The sequence below is a fragment of the Bombina bombina genome, chromosome 3 (genome assembly GCF_027579735.1).
Source record: "Bombina bombina isolate aBomBom1 chromosome 3, aBomBom1.pri, whole genome shotgun sequence".
Taxonomy (NCBI): domain Eukaryota; kingdom Metazoa; phylum Chordata; class Amphibia; order Anura; family Bombinatoridae; genus Bombina; species Bombina bombina.
Window position 1 is genome coordinate 946,633,210 of NC_069501.1, and position 20,815 is coordinate 946,654,024.

The following is a 20,815-nucleotide window of genomic DNA, read 5'->3' on the forward strand; positions in this document are numbered from 1 at the left end:
AGCCTTCTTGGATTGTCAGGGGTAATAACCGGCCTGTACTGTAACATGCTCGTTAGTGTCCTGTTTATAATATGCTGCTGTCTTGTAATGCATTTTCCATGATGTCTGGGCCCTCCCACATCCCAGGTGAAAGAAAAATGCAGTAGTTAATCAGGTAGCTGCCGAAAGGGAATACGCTGTAGCGCTGTCTGTCAGTCAAATCATAGTTTCGGCACCTGAAAGGTTATCTGTGATTGGGATTATGAGAAACTCTTTTATATGGAGTTAAAGGGGTTAATGTTTTGACTAAATTGCAGTAAATTGAAATTTCTGGAATATAAAGATGAATCGTTGCACGAAACAGCCTGTATGCAGAATACTTTTTTTTCACCACTCTGTTAAATATATTAATGGAAACTAATTAGTTATTCTACAGGGAGTCTAGATTATCATGGGAAAGGTGATGTGCGTAAGAAATGATTAAAACCTCTGATTTACCAAATAGTAGATCCCTGGTATATGTTACAATATTGTTTTTATTTTCTGCAACATTATTATTAACATATTTTATAAGTCCTAATTGAGGTGAGATTTAATTTAAGAAATCCTTAGATGTAAAATAAGCAAGAGTATATGAGAAATATTGCTTTACATCATTTATGATATAATTTAGTTTTAATCTAGGAGGTGGATTTAAAAGATGGTAGGATTGTATAGCATTCAAATGAAACAATGTAAAGGGTGCATTCTCTAGTGAGGTTGAAATACATCTTTTGTAGCCTAGGTATGCTGCAGATTGAACCAGATACACATTACACAGTGATTGCTTGGAGCAGATAGTCTGGATTGTCCGCTATCATACCAGGGTTTTTCAATTATTTGGCAGCACATTGTGTCATGTTTTGCAAATAAAGATTTAAAGGGACACTAAACCCAACATTTTTTCTTTAATGATTCAGAGAGAGCATGCAATTTTAAGCAACTTTCTAATTTACTCCTATTATCAAATTTTCTTTGTTCTTTTGTTATCTTTATTTAAAAAAACAGGAATGTCATTTTTCGTTCAGAACTTGGGTTATGCTTTCTTATTGGTGGCTAAAGGTAGCCACCAATAAGCAAGCGCTATCCAGGGTGCTGAACCTAAAATGGACCGGCTCCTAAACTTTACATTTCTGCTTTTTAAATAAAGATCGAACGCAGAAAAATTGATAATAAGAGTAAATTAGAAAGTTGCTTAAAATTGCATGCTCTATCTGAATCATGAAATAAAAAAACGTGGGTTCAGTGTCCATTTAAGTGACAGTCTTAAAACATTATTATGTTGTATGTTTATATGGATTTATGAGTTAGCAGTCTTTCTTTATTAATGTTGCTTCTGGGTAAATAAGCTTAACAAAAATATGCCACAATATTTTTGTTAAGCTTATTTACCCAGAAGCAACCCTTTTTTCTTTTTTTTTTTTTTTTGTAGTGCGTTTGATTAACTGGAAAATAAAGCATTTTTAAATGTTTTATAATATATTGGAACAGTTGAAAATTGCATTGCAAATTAGCTGCAGAGAAAATAAATAAATAAATGTTTAAGTTTTCAAAATGTCTGTTGAATAAATTTATTTCCTTTGCTCTTGGTCTAATATAACATAAATATAAGTTAAAAATGTAGGAATAAAAAGGCACATTGCTCACATGAACGGCTTGCATTCAGGAGTCACTGCTTTGCAGATTAGGAAATGCTAGGGGGCACGGTTAAAAAAGTACCTGAGAGCCAGTCATCAATCAATGCACTGCCGCTGTGCTGCCCTGTATTTGACTGTTCTCTTGAAACAGCTCTTTATTCTTGCTGTACTGTGTTAAGGAAAATTTGCACAGTGCAGCCAGAGCACAGCGCTGTTTGAAGAGAACAGCCTGATGTGAAACAGCGCTGCATAGCTAAAGCACTAAGAGGTCCTGCATGTATCCTGGTCTTTCTGCATATAAAATATACAAGAAAAACTGGTTGATAAAAGAAAATGTTTGAATCTTTAAAGGGATAGGAAATTCAAAATTAAACTTAAATGATTCAAAAGTATGTCATTTTAAGACACTTTTTAAGTTCACTTTATTTTCAAATTTAATTCTCTTGGTATCATTTGAAAAATATGTACATATCCTACACTTTCTCACTAGATATGTTTAGCTGGCCACCAGTAGTGCATTGCTTTTCCTTCAGCAAAGGATAGAGAATTAACATTTTCTAAATTAGAAGTATATTGGAAAGTTATTTAAAATGATGTGCTCTATCTGAATCATAACATAATTTTTTGGGGTTTCATGCCCTTCTAAAGGGCTTTAAAAGTGTAAAAGAAAAATGCGTTAATGTGTCAGCTCATTTTATTATAGCACTATTGCTTGCATATAACTGTCTATTAGCCCATTTGCCGAGGTATTTAGCCAGATCTAAACCTCTGGAAGGCCACATTACGGTCACTAGGCATGAGGCTAGACATGCCTAATGTGTACTCTTTTATACACACGCTTGTATTATATTTTATAATTTAAACAAGAAAACAAAGACTATTTTTGATTAAAGGGCCATAATACCCAAATGTTTAAACGCTTGAAAGTGATGCAGTATAGCTGTAAAAAGCTGACTAGAAAATATCTCCTGAACATCTCTATGTAAAAAAGAAAGATATTTTACCTCAAAAGTTTCTCAGTAGCCACCTCCCACTGTAAAGGATTTCTAAGCAGCATATTAGTATGTCTGTCCTGGGACAGCTTAGGGGATGAGTCTCGTGCACTCTCATATTATTTCCCTATTCAGCTTACTATCAAATCTCATGAGATCACAGTAAAAGAGTTCATGACCTCAGCACTGCTGATGCTGATTGGCTGCTGTTCATCTTCTTCATTTTTTTTTATTTTTTTACCTGCAGCTGGGACAGCAGCTGAGTATAACTTTTTACAAAGAACTTACTCTGCTGAGCTGAGGAGATTGTGAGGTAAAATATCTCCTTTTTTACATAGAGATGCTCAGGTGATATTTTCCTGTCAGTTTTTACAGTTATACTGCATTCGTTTCAAGTGATTTAGCATATGAGGTTATTATGTCCCTTTAATTATATGAGATAAAGTAGTTCAAATGATCAGGACAAAATGGAGCAGTGTATGTGGCCAGTTTAGTGGGACTTGTTATTTTGTGCATACATAAAAATACATAAGCTGATAGAATCTGACTCCAAGAGTGCTCATTTTCCAATTCTTATAACAAAATTCACATGTACTGCAGAAGGCAAAATGAACCAGTTTCCCGTGGCTTGCCAGATCTATTTCCAGTTTAGGCTCTGAATGTTAAAGGGACATAATACTCATATGCTAAATCACTTGAAAAGTGATGCAGTATAGCTTGTAAAAAGCTGACAGGAAAATATCACCTGAGCATTTCTATGTAAAAAGGAAATTATTTTACCTCACAATTTCCTCAGCTCACCAGAGTAAGTCCTGTGTAAAAAGTTATACTTCAGCTGCTATCCAGCTGCAGGTAAAAATAAATGAACAAATGAACTGCAGCCAATCAGCATCAACAGTGCTGAGGTCATGAACTCTTTTACTGTGATCTCATGAGACTCAGATATTGTTTCAAGCGTTTTGTGTAGACTTCTAAGCTCAGTGCTGGGCGTTTGCTGATGACGCAAGTCCCAGCGTTTCCAGCGTGCTAGAAAAGCTGGGACTTTTCAGAGCGAGCTCAGACGCTTGTAAACATGGCAGCCTCCACAAGCAACGTGTGTGTGTGTATGTATGTATGTATGTATTTATATATATATGTATACTGTATATGTATGTATGTGTTGTATATATATATATATATATATATAGATATATATATATATATATATATATATATATACACACACACACGTGTTGCTCGTGAAGGCTGCCATGTTTACAATAATATATAAATGTTGTAATAAATAATTTTATTTCACAAGTGAGGGAGCTTATAATAAACGTTCAAGATGCGCAAATGGATCTGCTGCACAATAATGGAGTACATATATATAATTGATATGTGAGACGTTTCTATTTGCATGCAATATTTCTAATACTTAAAAGGTATTAGAAATATTGCATGTAAATAGAAGCGTCTCACATATGAATTATATTTGAGTACTCAATTATTGTGCAGCAGATCCCTTTGTGCATGCAAATATTTTTTTCTAAGCTCCCTCACTTGTGACTTCTCCTAGCGCCACGTCATCCATCGCTGGAGCAGAAGTGCTCGGGCGCTGGCTCTGAGCGCTTGCCGAACACGGCCTTTGTAAATTTCCTTAATAGGAAATAACATTAGTGTGCACGAGGCTCGCTCCCTGCTTGTCCCGGGACAGACATACGGATTTGCTGCTTAAAGTCCTTTTCAATGGGGTGTGAATACTTGAGACATTTTGAGGTTAAATATCTTTCTTTTTTACATAGGGATATTCAGGTGATATTTTCTAGTCTGCTTTTTACAGCTATGCTGCATCACTTTCATGTGTTTCAACATTTGGGTATTATGGCCCTTTAAGAGACAGCCACAGGCAAGTGTGTTTTAAGTAACGTGTCCAAAAAGTCAACAATTAAGTAAAATGATATGTACTGTAGCTCTTTTGTTACTGGAATTTGTTACTAGTGTGTCATATAGAAAACGTTTTGGTTAGCATAATTATATTTTTATTTAATATTGAGACTGATTAAAAATTAAATAAATGCCTCAGCTATTGGTCTGAGGTGTTTTTTTTCTTTTTTAAAGGTATTGTTTTGGAGATGCTGCATAATTGAAGAATAATTGGTTGAGATAAAACTTGCATAGTTGTGGTTGAAATAATTGTTTTGTAAAGCACTTTTCACCTCACTTTGGCTTAAAATGCCACAGACCCAGACTAAACTGATTAAAGCCTATGATTAACAGTTTTTTTCACCCAATGAGACGTGAAACCCAAATTTTTCTTTCTAAATTCAGACGGAGCATAAAGTAATGGAAAATAAAATAAAAAAGTTTCCAGTTAATTTAATTATCACATTTGCATGGTTCTCATGGAATTCTTTGTTAAAGAGAATCCTAGGTAGGTAGCATGTTCACGGCTGGGGCACTACATGGCAGGAAGAAGCGCTGCCATTTATTGTTCTTGCAAATGTTTAACATTCTTGCAAAACTTCTGCCAATTAGTGCTGCAGACACATGGACACTCTTGAGCCTACCTACCGGCTTTTCAAAAAAGGATACCTAGAGAGAGAATATTTTTTTATTTTCATGATGTTACTGGTTCCCAGAGTATTAAAGGTTCCTGTATGAAGTCAGCATTTTCTTGCTTTTGATTGGTCAGCCTTACCATGTACCTTTTTTGTATACTCATAACAATATCTGAGAAAATTAAAGCATTTCATATTTTTCTATCTGGGCTGTGTCTTGATTCTATCACAGTAATGGATGCAAAGAATGAGCAATTGGGTTACCTCCATTATGACTTTTTTTTTTTTTCTCCCTAGACTCAGGTCTGTGTTCTGAACATTGTTTTAATTTTGGTTGTTGAAAAAAGTCTGAAGGGTGATTGCTAGAGACACCTTGATGGTCAGGTTCTAGTCTGTTTATAATTCCTCTGATCCATGTTATCATATGATATTTATTTAAACGTGTCCTGTTGAGTTTCAAGTGCAGATTAGCTGTTAAGATTCCAGTTTCATATTTTCTCTACAGAAATACATCAGGAAGCACAAAACCCATAGAAGAGAGTAAAAACATAAAAGGTACCTTGCTGCCATGCAAACTATAGAGTACTCGCATATTCCCCTTCTCCATTTTGTTCGTTCTTCACTGTATACACATGCTTTAAAATCCAAAGTGGAAAAGACAAAATCATATATACTAAACACTGTATGCACAAATGCTCTTTTTTATGATATTCACATATATTATAGTATCATATTATGTATTTAAAGGAACACTGGACCCAATTTTTTTCTTCCGTGATTCAGATAGAGCATGCAACTTTCTAATTTACTCCTATTATCAATTTTCTTCTTTCTCTTTATTTGAAAAACTAGCATGTAAGTTAAGATGCCGGACCATTTTGGTGACAACCTAGGTTGTTCTTGCTGATTGGTGGATACATTCTCCCACCAATAAACAAGTGCTGTCCAGGGTACTGAACAAAAAATGGCTGGCTCCTTTAGCTTAGATGCCTTCTTTTTCAAATAAAGAAAGCAAGAGAACAAAGAAATTGATAATAGGAGTAAATTAGAAAGTTGCTTAAAACTGCATGTTCTATCTGAATCACGAAAGAAAAAATTTGGGTTCAGTGTCCCATTAAGCATCTTCCATTTTTTGAAGCAACAAATAAAGGTATTGTTCAAAATACTTACATGTTGCACATACGTAATAATGAAAGGAAAATGATTAATGGGACATATGAAACACACTTTTTTTTTCCTTTCATGATTTAGAAAGAGCATCGCAATTTTAAACAACTTTCTAATTTACTTCTATTATCTAATTTGTTTTATTCTCTTGATATCTTTGCTGAAAAGCATATCTAGATAGGCTCAGTAGCTGCTGATTGGTTCCTGCACATAGAAGCCTGGGGTGATTGACTCACCCATGTGCATTACTTTTTCATCAACTAAGAATATCTAAAAAAATAAAGCAAAATAAATAATAGAAGTAAATTGTAATGTTGTTTAAATTTGTATTCTCAATCTAAATAATGAAAGAAAATGTTAGGGTTTAGTGTCCCTTTTAATATTCACTTAATAACATATTAACATACAAATAAATCATGATGATTAAAATGCTATATGTAAACATGTTTTAGTGATATATCTACCTTTGAGGTCCCAACACCACAATGCTTTCTGTAAGAACTATGTTAATTTATAATACAGTATTGCAAAAGCCAATTTCATCATTGGGGAGAGAATTACCCAGCCCCCACACAAAACCCCCCAAAACAAACAGCTAAACAGTGTACCATGGGCTTTTTCCATTTAATTAGAGGATGCTGTGGATTTCAGAACCTTGAACTGCGTAAACATGCTAAAACCTATAAGAAATTGGCTTTTAGCAGGAGTATCGCAGACCGCTATAGAAACAAAAATACTTAACCGATGCAAGAGGAAAATGTGGCCACTAATTATTTCTGTACATGGTTCTCAGAAGAAGTTAAGATTATCTCAAGTGTATTGGTAGATGAAGGCCTCCATCCTTAGAAAACAGGTCTTTTAGGAGAATCATGGTGGCAAGCTGTGCTGGCTTTGTAATGGGACCTGGTAGAACTGCAGGACTCAGACAGCATTTGATGGCACACAGGGAGAGCATATTCTGGCTAATAGTGTTTTGTTGCTTTATATGGGGTCAATCATCTGGATATCAGCACGCTCTTCTGTGAAACTTGGTGGCAAGTGATCACTACTTATTTAGTCATCTAGAAAGGAGATAATTCCTAGCCATTATCCCATCTAAGTTTTGTGGAGTTATAGAGCGAATGTTTGGGGGTTGAGAGGGTGTAGGATTTGTTTTAATTTAAAAAGACATCAGCAGACCTAGATCAGTGTTCTTTGTCAAGGGATAGGTAAGGAAAACAAGTCATTGGCAGCTTTAGGAATCCTACAGGCTTTTTTGGGGGGCAGAGAGTCATCTCTAAGGCATAACAGCAGTTTTGTCTTGTAAATTCTTTAAAACACTCCATTTGCTATCCCCGATTATTTTTTGAGAAGACAAATAATGGTACTCATGGAAACTTCATCACACATCATTTGGAAAGGTGTTTTCCAGAATACCTTGTAGACGTAAAGTTAGACAAGTAATTGCACTTCTAAACTGAACAAGGGATCTCCTTCATCAAGGTCTAGTTCATAACCCTTGTCCAGAAAAGCTGACTCTAAAGGCTGTTAATAGCGCACATAACAGAAAAACCCATATGCTACTATTATTTTGCGCTGCTAATACCATGAATATCAGGACTCAACAAAATTGTTCAAAATCTACGAGTCACCAAAAAGTTTGGAGCTAAAAACAAAGTTTAAATGCATTTTGTCTAAGGGGGAAAAGGGATCTAATGGAACTACAATTGACTCACCCTTTTTTTCTCCAAAGAGACAAGTGACCCCTCATTGGAATCCAGCTAGACAGCAAAGAGAGAGGGTGCAATTTTACAAAATAATATTTGTTTTGTTCTATTTTTTGATAACTGATATCCTAACTGCTTTGGGAAGTATGCAAAATGTGCATCTGTTAAACACGTTCTTGTAATATTTAGCAAACAGCAACCCCTAGGTGCATGTTTTAACTATGCACATTATGAAAAATAACACATCATTTATGTTTGTGTTTGTAAAATGGCAGGTCCATATTTTAATATTTCTGTAGTACTTGGGTTCTTAAAAGAATAACAATAACATATTTGTGTGAATAACTCGCTGAAAAAACTCTGAATTTAGTTTAATTGGGGTGTACACATGGGTGTTTAAATGATTTAAGTTTACATGGGTAAAATATTTTGCACCCACAGGACTTCCAGGTCAGAAAAGAGGCCAGTGCTGCATTCTTAAGCCACATAACAAAATGCATTGTTTAGTTCTATTTCGGCACACATTCTGTTGTGTTTGATTTTTTTTAATGTTTTATAATGCAGCATAGAAACTTTTATATTTTATTGACATATTTTACCATTTAAGATGATGAATAACAAATGCTTCAGCAAAATGTGAGACCTGTTCTTTAGCTGTTAGAGTATCACAACATACACATTCTCTACTATAGCAGCAGTTTAAAACGGCTATTTATATTCTGGGCACATGCTGTTTTAAGGCAACCTTGCCAGCAGAAGTCCATTGTGACATTTTAATTGCTCAGCAGGGATGGTATTTATGTTCCTGTATTATCTTGTTGAAGAGTTTTATAAATAGCAAGTGTTTCTGGATGTGTTGTCATGGCGAAGACCAAAACCAGCGCATCACTTAGGGGTAGATTTATCAAGCTGAGGCGGACAGGGGCGCATATATGCGCCCCTGTCCGCAGCAGCTTGCCTCTGGTGGGGCAAATTTCCCCGGAGGAATTTACCATTTCACACAAGCGCTATTTTGCACTCGCGTGCAAATCCCGCACTCTGCCCACGCACAGCCAAACATGCGTGGGCAGGAGCTATCAATCTCCCCGGTTGGACTATACAGCGGAGATTGGATTTCACCACCTTAGAGGTGGCGAAAGGTTAGAAAAACAGCAGTCTGATGACCGCCGCTTGTTAAATACGGCAAGCAGGTTCTCTTGTGGGAACCTGCACCCGTAGGGGCTCAAAGACTGGCGAAAGCCTTTGATAAATCGACCCCTTAGTGTTGTTTAGTTGTGTACCTATTTAATTGCTTCAGTTATCTGTTTTATATTGTTTACTGGGGTGTTTTTGTTTTTAATTAACCACAAAAACATAACTTTTCAGTATTAAAGGGACATAAAACCCAAGTTTTCTCTCTCGTGATTCTAGTAGGCTCATATGCTAATTTCTTAGCCCTTGAAGGCCACCTCTAATTTGAATGCATTTGACATTTTTTCACAGCTAGAGGGTGTTAGTGCATGTTTTTTCATATAGATAACATTGTGCACATGCACGTGAAGTTTATTTAAAGGGACAGTCAACACCCGACACAACCGATTCCATTTGTTTGTAACGCAAACGAAGATCCGCTAATGTAGTCGAAATAATGGCCACCAAACTCCCCCCACTGTTACGTACTAACCTTCTCTTTCAATCCATCCTCCAATGAGAATGGAATCCTCGGTCAGAATCTTCAAACTCGTTCACGGCGTTTCGCGCATGTGTGATTCAATAGGAACGAAAAAAGCGGAACTTTATGCTCCCTAATAGTCTCCGACGTATTATATTTTTAACAGTACCGTATTACTTAACACTTATTTAATTAATTGGATGTGTCAAGTCCGATTGCTGTGTACGATCTGACTGATTTACAAATGTGCATGCACAATGACATATCGTGCGCGTCATCAATCCCTTCATAGATGAGCGTGATTTGGAAATGAGATGGGGAAGGAGGGGGAGGAGTCTGGCGACCATATTTTGAGTAGAGTGACGTATGTATTTGGAAGGATTCCTAGGACAAGGATAGAGGTAATAGAGAAGGGAGCCGGTGTAGGCGGATCTTCGTTTGCGTTACAAACATATAGAATCCAGTTGTGGCGGGTGTTGGCTGTCCCTTTAAGAGTCAGCACTAATTGCTTGAAATGCAAGTCTGTCAAAAGATCTGAGATAAGGAGGCAGTCAGCAGAAGCTTAGATACAAGGTAATTACAGAGGTAACAAGTATATTTCTATAACAGTGTTGGTTATGCAAAACTGGGGAATGGTAACTAAAGAGATTATCTATCTTTTTAAAACAATACAATTTTTGGTGTTTACTATCTGTAGCGGGTCTCGGTACTCCAGACTTGGTGTACCCACTAAAGTCAGCTTCCTCCCACCAAACGCCAACCCATGAACCTCCACTGGGTACCTGCCGCTATTAGAATAACGGCAGCTGCAAGTTGTTAGAGCTACCTTCAAGAACATTAACTGAGACTGAATGCTTGAGGGTCAAAAAAGGAACTGCTTTATTGCACAGAAAACACAGCTTTTATACATTTCCAACAAAAGGGGGGTAGTTATAACAAATATTATACAATGAGACAAACATCAGACAATGGTTAGTTAAACAAGATTCTAATCACATCCTGACTTACAAAAGGACAATGGATGACTCTCACAATAACAGAAAGACACTTCACACCTAGACTAGATATACAGACACATAACAGCAGGGGGTCTCAGCATTAGATTGTCTGTGCTGTGTGTAATCTCCTCCTCTGTGTCTCACACCTAGACTAGATATACAGACCACACAACAGCAGGAGGTTGCAATAAGCTCAAACATTCTGAGTCTAGGGGTGGTGGTGGTGGTGGTGGTTGGAGCAGGCAATACTGAATTGGGCTGTAACCTTATACTCCAACAAAACACAGGAATCTCAACTCTGTATCGGTTCCCTCCAGTCCTCAGAGTTTCTGGGAATTCATGGAAACTGTGTAAACCTGAATCCAGGGTAAAAGTACTCCAAATGTACCCTGGGCACCCACCTCCCAAAATAATAGAATCGCCTCAAGTTCCTGGGTCCATAGTCAGTGGGGAGGAGGCTGGCCTGCAGTCCTCTCCAAGTACAAAAGTAACGGAAGCTTCCGTTACACTATTTTTTAACGTAGATGGCGGTGCTCCAAACCCTCTGCGATAGAAGCTGGAGCCTGCATGGATCTCGAGACCAGAACCACAATAGTGAAGTAACGTTAACACCAAGCAAAATACTAAATAAAAAGTACTCACAAGATCAAATTTAGTTGCAATGGTGTTTTATTTAGTTTATTCGTTCCACTATCGATAGAACAATCTCCACCGGAAAAGCAGGATCAATAAGATCTCAATTTAATAAAAACTGTTAAAATAAATGTGTAAAAAATATGTAAATTACAGCATGTAGTAATATATTGTTCAACCGTTTCAGCAGCTGACTGCTTTTTTTAAGAAGATAAGAATCAAGTGAGCTGTATCGCTGTGCTCTGAGGTATGTTCAGTATATTTTTTTTTCTAGAGAGATGATAAGGTCTAGAAAATGCTGACAGTGCCTGATATATTTAAGGTAAGCCTGATTACAGTGATTTAACAAACGACTGGGATCATGCTTGCAGTAAAGGGTAATATTCATGTTTATTGCTCTTATTACTTAGTATGTAAAACGTTTGCATGAGATATAAAAAAAGTTTTTTACTGAAGGTGATAAATCTTTATTTGGGGGGCCTAGTTTTCCACATTGCTGATTAGATTTCTCCTAGGAGTAGTTATTTATGGCCCTTTCACTTTGAGTGCATGGTGGGAGGGGCCTAATTTCGCGCTCTAATTGCGCAGTAGTTTTTGCAGTCTGAGACATCCAGCTTCCCTGAAGGAGTCCCCTGACACATAGGACCTCTGTAAAGGGTTTTTGTTGCTACAAAAGTTGTTTTAAGGGCAGGTAGGAGCCAGAGGAGAGCTGTGGCAGTTTGCTTGTGACTGTTTATAACGGTTTTATCGTTTTTCTGATTCGTTTTTGAGCCTGAGGGGTTAATCATCCATTTGCAAGTGGGTGCAATGCTATTTTAGTCTATTATACACACTGTAAAAATTTCGTAGAGTTTACTGCTTTTTTTCACTGTTTTGCAGTTTATGTGATTGTTTTTTTCCCTTAAAGGCACAGTACCGTTTTTTATATTCTGCTTTTTCACATTTATTAAAGTGTTTTTCAAGCTTGCTGGTCTCATTACTAGTCTGTTAAACATGTCTGACATAGAGGAAACTCCTTGTTCATTATGTTTAGAAGCCATTGTGGAACCCCCTCTTAGAATGTGTACCAAATGCACTACTATAAATTATAAAGACCATATTCTGGCTTTAAAAGATTTATCACCAGAGGAAATTGACAAGGGGGAAGTGATGCCGACTAACTCTCCCCACGTGTCAGAACCTATAACTCCCGCTCAAGGGACGCCAAGTACATCTAGCGCGCCCATTGCGTATACCTTACAAGACATGGCGGCAGTTATGAATCATACTCTTACAGAGGTATTGTCCAAACTGCCAGGGTTACAAGGAAAGCGAGACAGCTCTGGGGCTAGAACAAATACAGAGCTCTCTGACGCTTTAGTGGCTATGTCTGATATACCCTCACAATGTGCAGAAGCCAAAGCAGGAGAGCTTCTATCTGTGGGTGATTTTTCTGATTCAGGGAAGACACTTCAACCTGATTCTGATATGTCTACATTTAAATTTACACTTGAACACCTCTGCGTGTTGTTCAGGGAGGTTTTAGCAACTCTGGATGACTGTGACACCATTGTAGTCCCAGAGAAATTGTGTAAATTGGATAAATACTATGCAATGCCTGTTACACTGATGGTTTTTCCAATCCCTAAGAGGTTTTCAGAAATTATTACTAAGGAATGGGATAGACCAGATGTACCGTTCTCTCCCCCTCCTGTTTTTAAAAAGATGTTTCCTATAGATGCCGCTACATGGGACTTGTGGCAAACGGTCCCTAAGGTGGAGGGAGCAGTCTCTACCCTAGCAAAGCGTACAACTATCCCTGTCGAGGACAGTTGTGCTTTTCTAGATCCAATGGACAAAAAATTAGAGGGTTACCTTAAGAAAATTTTTATTCAACAAGGTTTTATTCTCCAGCCCCTTGCATGCATTGCCCCAGTCACTGCTGCTGCGGCCTTCTGGTTTGAGTCTTTAGAAGAGGCTCTACAGGTAGAAACCCCGTTGGATGATATCCTTGACAAGCTTAAAGCTCTTATTTGTTTCTGACGCCATTGTTCATTTAACCAAGCTAACGGCTAAAAATTCAGGTTTTGCTATTCAGGCGCGTAGGGCGCTATGGCTTAAATCCTGGTCAGCTGACGTTACTTCAAAGTATAAGCTTCTCAACATTCCCTTCAAGGGGCAGACCCTATTCGGGCCTGGACTGAAGGAGATCATTTCTGATATTACTGGAGGAAAAGGTCACGCCCTTCCTCAGTATAGGTCCAACAAATTAAGGACCAAACAGACTAATTTTCGTTCCTTTCGAAACTTCAAGAGTGGCGCAGCTTCAACTTCCTCTAATATAAAACAAGAGGGAAATTTTGCCCAGTTCAAGCTGGTCTGGAGACCTAACCAGGCTTGGAACAAGGGAAAGCAGGCCAAAAAAACTGCTGCTGCCTCTAAGACAGCATGAAGGATCAGCCCCCGATCCGGAAACGGATCTAGTAGGGGGCAGACTTTCTCTCTCTTCGCCCAGGCTTGGGCAAGAAATGTCCAGGATCCCTGGGCGTTGGAAATTGTGTCCCAGGGATATCTTCTGGATTTCAAAGCTTCTTCCCCAAAAGGGAGATTTCATCTCTCACAATTATCTGCAAACCAGATAAAGAGAGGCATTCTTACATTGTGTTCAAGACCTCCTAGTTTTGGGAGTGATCCACCCACTTCCAAAGGAGGAACATGGTCAAGGCTTCTATTCAAATCTGTTTGTAGTTCCCAAGAAAGAGGGAACATTCAGACCAATCTTAGATCTCAAGATCTTAAACAAATTTCTCAGGGTCCCATCCTTCAAGATGGATACTATTCGAACCATCCTACCTATGATCCAGGAGGGTCAATATATGACTACCGTGGACTTAAAGGATGCTTATCTTCACATTCCGATACACAGAGATCATCATCGGTTTCTCAGGTTCGCCTTCCTAGACAGGCATTACCAGTTTGTGGCTCTTCCCTTTGGGTTAGCCACAGCACCAATAATCTTTACGAAGGTTCTAGGGTCACTCCTAGCGGCCCTAAGGCCGCGGGGTATAGCAGCAGCCCCTTACCTAGATGACATTCTGATACAGGCGTCGAATTTTCAAATCGTCAGGTCCCATACGGACATTGTTCTGGCATTCCCGAGGTCTCATGGGTGGAAGGTGAACGAAGAAGAGTTCTCTATCCGCTCTCACAAGAGTTTCCTTCCTAGGATCTCTGATAGATTCTGTAGAAATGAAGATTTACCTGACAGAGACCAGGTTGTCAAAACTTCTAAATTCCTGCCGTGTTCTTTATTTCACTTCTCGCCCTTCAGTGGCTCAGTGTATGGAAGTAATCGGCTTAATGGTAGCGGCAATGGACATAGTGCCGTTTGCCCGCCTACATCTTAGACCGCTGCAACTGTGCATGCTCAGTCAGTGGAATGGGGATTACACAGATTTGTACACTCTACTAAATCTGGATCAATAGACCAGGGATTCTCTTCTCTGGTGGCTATCTCGGGTCCATCTGTCCAAGGGTATGACCTTCCGCAGGCCAGATTGGACAATAGTAACGACAGATGCCATCCTTCTGGGCTGGGGTGAAGTCTGGAACTCCCTGAAGGCTCAGGGCTCGTGGACTCAGGAGGAGGCACTCCTTCCGATAAACATTCTGGAACTAAGAGCGATATTCAATGCTCTTCAGGCTTGGCCTCAGCTTGCTGCGGTCAGGTTCATCAGATTTCAGTCAGACAATATCACGACTGTAGCCTACATCAACCATCAAGGGGGAACAAGGAGTTCCCTAGCAATGTTGGAGGTTTCAAAAATAATTCTATGGGCAGAGGTTCACTCTTGCCATCTATCAGCTGTCCATATCCCAGAAGTAGAGAACTGGGAGGCGGATTTTCTAAGTCGGCAGACTTTTCATCCGGGGGAGTGGGAACTCCATCCGGAGGTATTTGCACAGTTGATTCAACTTTGGGGCAAACCAAAACTGGATCTCATGGTGTCTCGTGAGAACGCCAAGCTTCCTTGTTATGGATCCAGGTCCAGGGATCCCAAGGCAGGGCTGATAGATGCTCTAGCAGCGCCTTGGTCCTTCAACCTGGCTTATGTGTTTCCACCGTTTCCTCTGCTCCCTCGTCTGATTGCCAAGATCAAGCAGGAGAGAGCTTCGGTGATTTTGATAGCACCTGCGTGGTGCTATGCAGATCTGGTGGAAATGTCATCCCTTCCACCATGGACTCTGCCGCTGAGGCAGGACCATCTACTTCAGGGTCCTTTCAACCATCCAAATCTAATTTCTCTGCGTCTGACTGCTTGGAGATTGAACGCTTGATTTTATCAAAGCGTGGTTTCTCCGAGTCGGTCATTGACACCTTAATTCAGGCTCGAAAGCCGGTCACTAGGAAAATCTATCATAAGATATGGTGTAGATATCTTCATTGGTGTGAATCCAAAGGTTACTCATGGAGTAAGGTCAGGATTCCTAGGATATTATCTTTTTTCCAAGAAGGATTGGAGAAGGGATTGTCAGCTAGTTCCTTAAAGGGACAGATTTCTGCTCTGTCTATTCTTTTGCACAAGCGTCTGGCTGATGCTCCAGATGTTCAGGCGTTTTGTCAGGCTTTAGTTAGAATCAAGCCTGTGTTTAAACCTGTTGCTCCACTATGGAGTTTAAATTTAGTTCTTAAGGTTCTGCAAGGGGTTCTGTTCGAACCTTTGCATTCCATAGATATTAAACTTTTATCTTGGAAAGTTCTGTTTTTAGTAGCTATCTCCTCGGCTCAAAGAGTTTCGGAGTTATCTGCTTTACAATGTGATTCCCCTTATCTCATTTTCCATGCAGCTAAGGTAGTGTTACGTACCAAACCTGGTTTTCTTCCTAAGGTGGTATCTAATAAAAATATCAATCGGGAGATTGTTGTTCCTTCACTATGTCCTAATCCTTCTTCAAAGAAGGAACGTCTATTACACAATCTTGATGTGGTTCGTGCTTTAAAATTTTATTTACAAGCTACGAAGGATTTTCGTCAAACATCTGCTTTGTTTGTGGTCTACTCTGGACAGAGGAGAGGCCAAAAGGCTTCGGCAACTTCTCTTTCTTTTTGGCTAAGAAGTATAATCCGCTTAGCTTAAGAGACTGCTGGCCAGCATCCTCCTGAAAGAATTACAGCTCATTCCACTAGAGCGGTAGCTTCCACATGGGCTTTTAAGAATGAGGCTTTGGTTGAACAGATTTGTAAGGCGGCGACTTGGTCTTCGCTTCATACTTTTTCTAAATTCTACAAATTTGATACTTTTGCTTCTTCGGAGGCTATTTTTGGGAGAAAGGTCTTACAGGCAGTGGTGCCTTCCTTTTAAGCGCCTGCCTTGTCCCTCCCTTCATCCGTGTCCTATAGCTTTGGTATTGGTATCCCACAAGTAATGGATGAATCCGTAGACTGGATACACCTTACAAGAGAAAACAAAATTTATGCTTACCTGATAAATTTATTTCTCTTGTGGTGTATCCAGTCCACGTCCCGCCCTGTCATTTTAAGGTAGGTATTTTTTATTTTTAAACTACAGTCACCACTGCACCCTATAGTTTCTCCATTCTCTTGCTTGTCTTCGGTCGAATGACTGGGAGTAGCGGTTAGGGGAGGAGCTATATAGACAGCTCTGCTGTGGATGTCCTCTTGCAGCTTCCTGTTGGGAAGGAGAATATCCCACAAGTAATGGATGAATCCGTGGACTGGATACACCACAAGAGAAATAAATTTATCAGGTAAGCATAAATTTTGTTTTTACAGCTTTGAGTAGTTGGTTTACAAAAAATAACAACAAGAAAACCTCCTTATGTGATGGGAAAATTTATTTTAAAACTTTAAATTTTAATAACGTTAAATAATGTGTTAGAAATCCTTATATCCCAATGGTACAAAGATTAACAATCGATATTTCCATTCACATAAATTCACAAGCTAAACTTTTTTTTTTTATCCAATCACCATTTATGAGCTAATGATCTATTAGTGACGTCTTTAGAGTAGGTATATCCCTCAACCGGACCAATCAGCAGCTAGCTCCTAGTAGTGATATTGAAAATGAAGAAGAGAAGAGGCGCCAGGGGTTGTTGACAGGGGTCAACAAATTTGTTTAAAATTTAGGAGCCACTAAGAATATTTAGGAGCCAGTTATACTTTTATTAGCTAGACAGTGGTAAATGTATATAAAAATATGAAGAAAAGTTAGGAGCCAGAGGTAAAATTTTAGGAACCAGTGACTACCTTGCTCCTGGGTTTGTCAAACCCTGACCTAGGATATCAAGAGAACAAAGCAAATTAGATAATAGATGTACATTTGAAAAGTTGTTTAAAATCATATGCTCTATCTTACTCATAGAAGATAAAAACAAAAAGGAGGCGTTTCATGGTGCTGATAAAACGATACAAAGCCCCAAATCCATCCCCGAAGACTAGAATGCACTCACTCAGATTTAAGCACTACAATAAGTGCTATACGAGAAGGCTGGTTAATAAGATCCCCAGCTAAACTTTCCAAGTGCATACAGGATCAGTGTGGATGTTCTGTGTCGGGAGCCCAGGGGGCCCATTTATCAAAGGGCTTGCGGACCTGATCCGACACTGCGGATCAGGTCCGCAAGACCTCGCTAAATGCGGAGAGCAATACGCTCTCCACATTTAACATTGCACCAGCAGCTCACAAGAGCTGCTGGTGCAACGCCGCCCCCTGCTGACTCGCGGCCAATCGGCCGCCAGCAGGGAGCTGTCAATCAACCCGATCATATTCGATCGGGTTGATTTCCGGCGGTTCCTGTCCGCCTGCTCAGAGCAGGCGGACAGGGTTATGAAGCAGCGGCCCTTCAAGCTCCATACGGAGCTTGATAAATGGGCCTGCAGGAGTTCCTCTGCAGTAACCAGCTGGACTGTCTCAGGTTAAACATACGGATGCAGCGTGCACAGATGTAACACTAGTCTATACAAACCCCCTTTTCAGAGTCACCGGAGGAATTGCAAATCGGCATTCCGACCAAGCTTAGCGATCTAATACAGGGGTGTGTCACCTCCCTGATCACGACACTCCAGTGAGCCATTAGGGGAGTTAAAGGGCCACTAAACCCAAAATATTTCTTTCATTATTCAGATAGATAATAGATTATTCAGATAGATAATAGAAATTTAAACAACATTACAATTTACTTCTATAATTTATTTTGCTTCATTTGTTAAATATCATTATTTGAAGAAAAAACAATGCACATGGTGAGCCAATCACATGATGCTTCTATGGGCAGCAACCAATCAGCAGCTAGTGAGCATATCTAGATATGCTTTTCATCAAAGACTATCAAGAGAATAAAACAAATTAGATAATATAAGTAAATTAGAAAGATGTTTAAAATTGCATTCTCTTTCTAAATCATAAAAGAAAAAATATGGGTGGCATGTCCCTTTAAACCATAAAAATGAAAAGTATGAGTGGATACCCGACAGGGCACAGATATCAAAGGATAAGCATATACGGGTTAAGATACAACGCATTTCTCAGCCTAACATCTTTCACCAAGAAGCAGCACTGAAGAAAAATATGCAGTGAAGTGGAGCTGCATCCTACATTTATTCCTTCACTTTCTCTCTCCCATAAAGCAGGTAGACTCAATATTAGCTTTGATTTTATATATAAGCAAATTTGTTTTAATTTAAATAAATACATATGGTCACATGCTCACTTCGCTAAAGCAAGTGAAGCCCATACATTTTTTATACAAAAATAGCAATATGTGTTCTGTAGCAATGGTAGCATCTGTATGATCGTGCCCATCTTAGGTTATGTAAACACCCAGGGTTGACAGATTGTATACAACACTTTTAAGCCGGTCATACATTTTTAGCAACTCATGAAGAAATTTAAATTGTTCTATGCACACATATTTTGAGTGTCCATATAGGATATATAATAATTTATTTTTAAAGTGTCACCATATCTTGCTAAACTATGACATTAGGTGATGTGTAGGAGTTTCTTGTAATCATTTTTGGAGATAGTGTTAATAAGACGTTGGTTAATATCACTGGAGAGAGATGGGTTGATTTTTCTCAGTATATTATACTGACTAGATGATTAATTTGTTTCTCAACAGATCCGAGACATATATTGCACCTCTACAGGTCAATGATTAGACATACAGGGTAGTCTCTATTTTGTTCATTGTTTTCTGTGCTGCTTGTGCACGTGCTATAATTATATCAGTATGGGTTTGTGCATTTGATGTACAGATATACTTTATTTTATAAGTGTGTTGCTTGGTAGTCAAAGGAATTTTGCTTTACTGTTTTTTCTAAAATAACACTAACATTTGTATGCTTCTTTTAGTGTAGAGGAGTGAGTGGGAACATGATGGCTGGGCTTTGCAAGCCTTATTATTGGTACTTATCTGTATGCTCATTATGTTAGGTTTTCTTATATATTATTATACAGTTTTCATTTACTATTAAAAAGGAGTAAATTACAAATGAATCAAAGTCCTACACCACCAGTAAGGTTAAGACAAGCAGACCTATATGGCAAAGATAATAACCTTAGACTGCAAGGCTGAGTTTAAGGGGCCCATTTATCAAGCTGTGTATGGAGCTTGAGGGCCCGTGTTTCTGGCGAGCCTTCATGCTCACCAGAAACACCAGTTATGAAGCAGCGGTCTAAAGACAGCTGCTCCTTAACCTGTCCGCCTGCTCTGAGGAGGCAGACAGACATCACCGCAGTTAAACCCGATCGAATACCATCGGGTTGATTGACACCCCCCTGCTAGTGGCCGATTGTCCGCAAATTTGCAGGGGGCGGCGTTGCACCAGCATTTCACAAGAGCGGTTCACAATGCGCATTGCTCTCCGCATTCAGCGATGTCTGTCGGACATGATCCGCTGATCGGATCATGTCGGACAGACACATAATAAATAGGCCCCTAAGTATAGATTGCAATTGATGGGAATTCTTTGTGTGTGGGTTTAGTGACAAAGAGCAGTCATGAAAAAATATTGGGATCAATGGCACCCCCCCTCCCACCCGCCAAAAAATCCTATAGATTGATGTCTTTTTTCTTTTCTTACAGACTGATGTTGCTAGGCTGAATATTCATAACATCTTAAATCATGGACATTTGCACAAGAAACCAAGGCTGCCAAATGAAGCCTAAAATAGCTGTCAAAAAAGAAGTAAGTATTACTGGTTCACAATATCCTTATAGCCAGATGCTATTACTTGTAATTGCTGAAAATACATTACTGAATGTAAAGTGGCTATGATGCCTTGATTTTAGTTTTCATTCTTATATTAATTAGTGATATCAGTATAGTAGACTATTGAATATGTCCATATCAGTGCTGTATTGTCTTAACATTTAGTTTTTACTATAAAAACTACAAGGTGGCCCTCGGTTTACAACGGTTCAATTTGCACCGTTTCAGAATAACAACTTTTTTTTTCCAGTCATGT

The 20,815-nt window shown here is 38.8% G+C and overlaps 1 protein-coding gene across 4 annotated transcripts in view; it reads left to right on the forward strand.

Moving 5' to 3' along the window:
- Positions 1-20,815, forward strand: part of AKAP11 (A-kinase anchoring protein 11) — a 323,323-nt gene that overhangs the window by 34 nt on the left and 302,474 nt on the right. For 3 of the 4 annotated variants that reach the window (XM_053707970.1, XM_053707974.1, XM_053707972.1), the window contains exons 1-2: positions 1-21; positions 20,433-20,535. The exon at positions 1-21 is cut by the window's left edge and continues 34 nt beyond it. In XM_053707970.1, the coding sequence (XP_053563945.1) occupies positions 20,473-20,535 (63 nt within the window). In that variant the 5' untranslated portion in view covers positions 1-21; positions 20,433-20,472. Of the gene's footprint in view, positions 22-63; positions 155-20,432; positions 20,536-20,815 lie in introns of those variants that run through there. The other variant, XM_053707971.1, reaches the window with a different exon arrangement.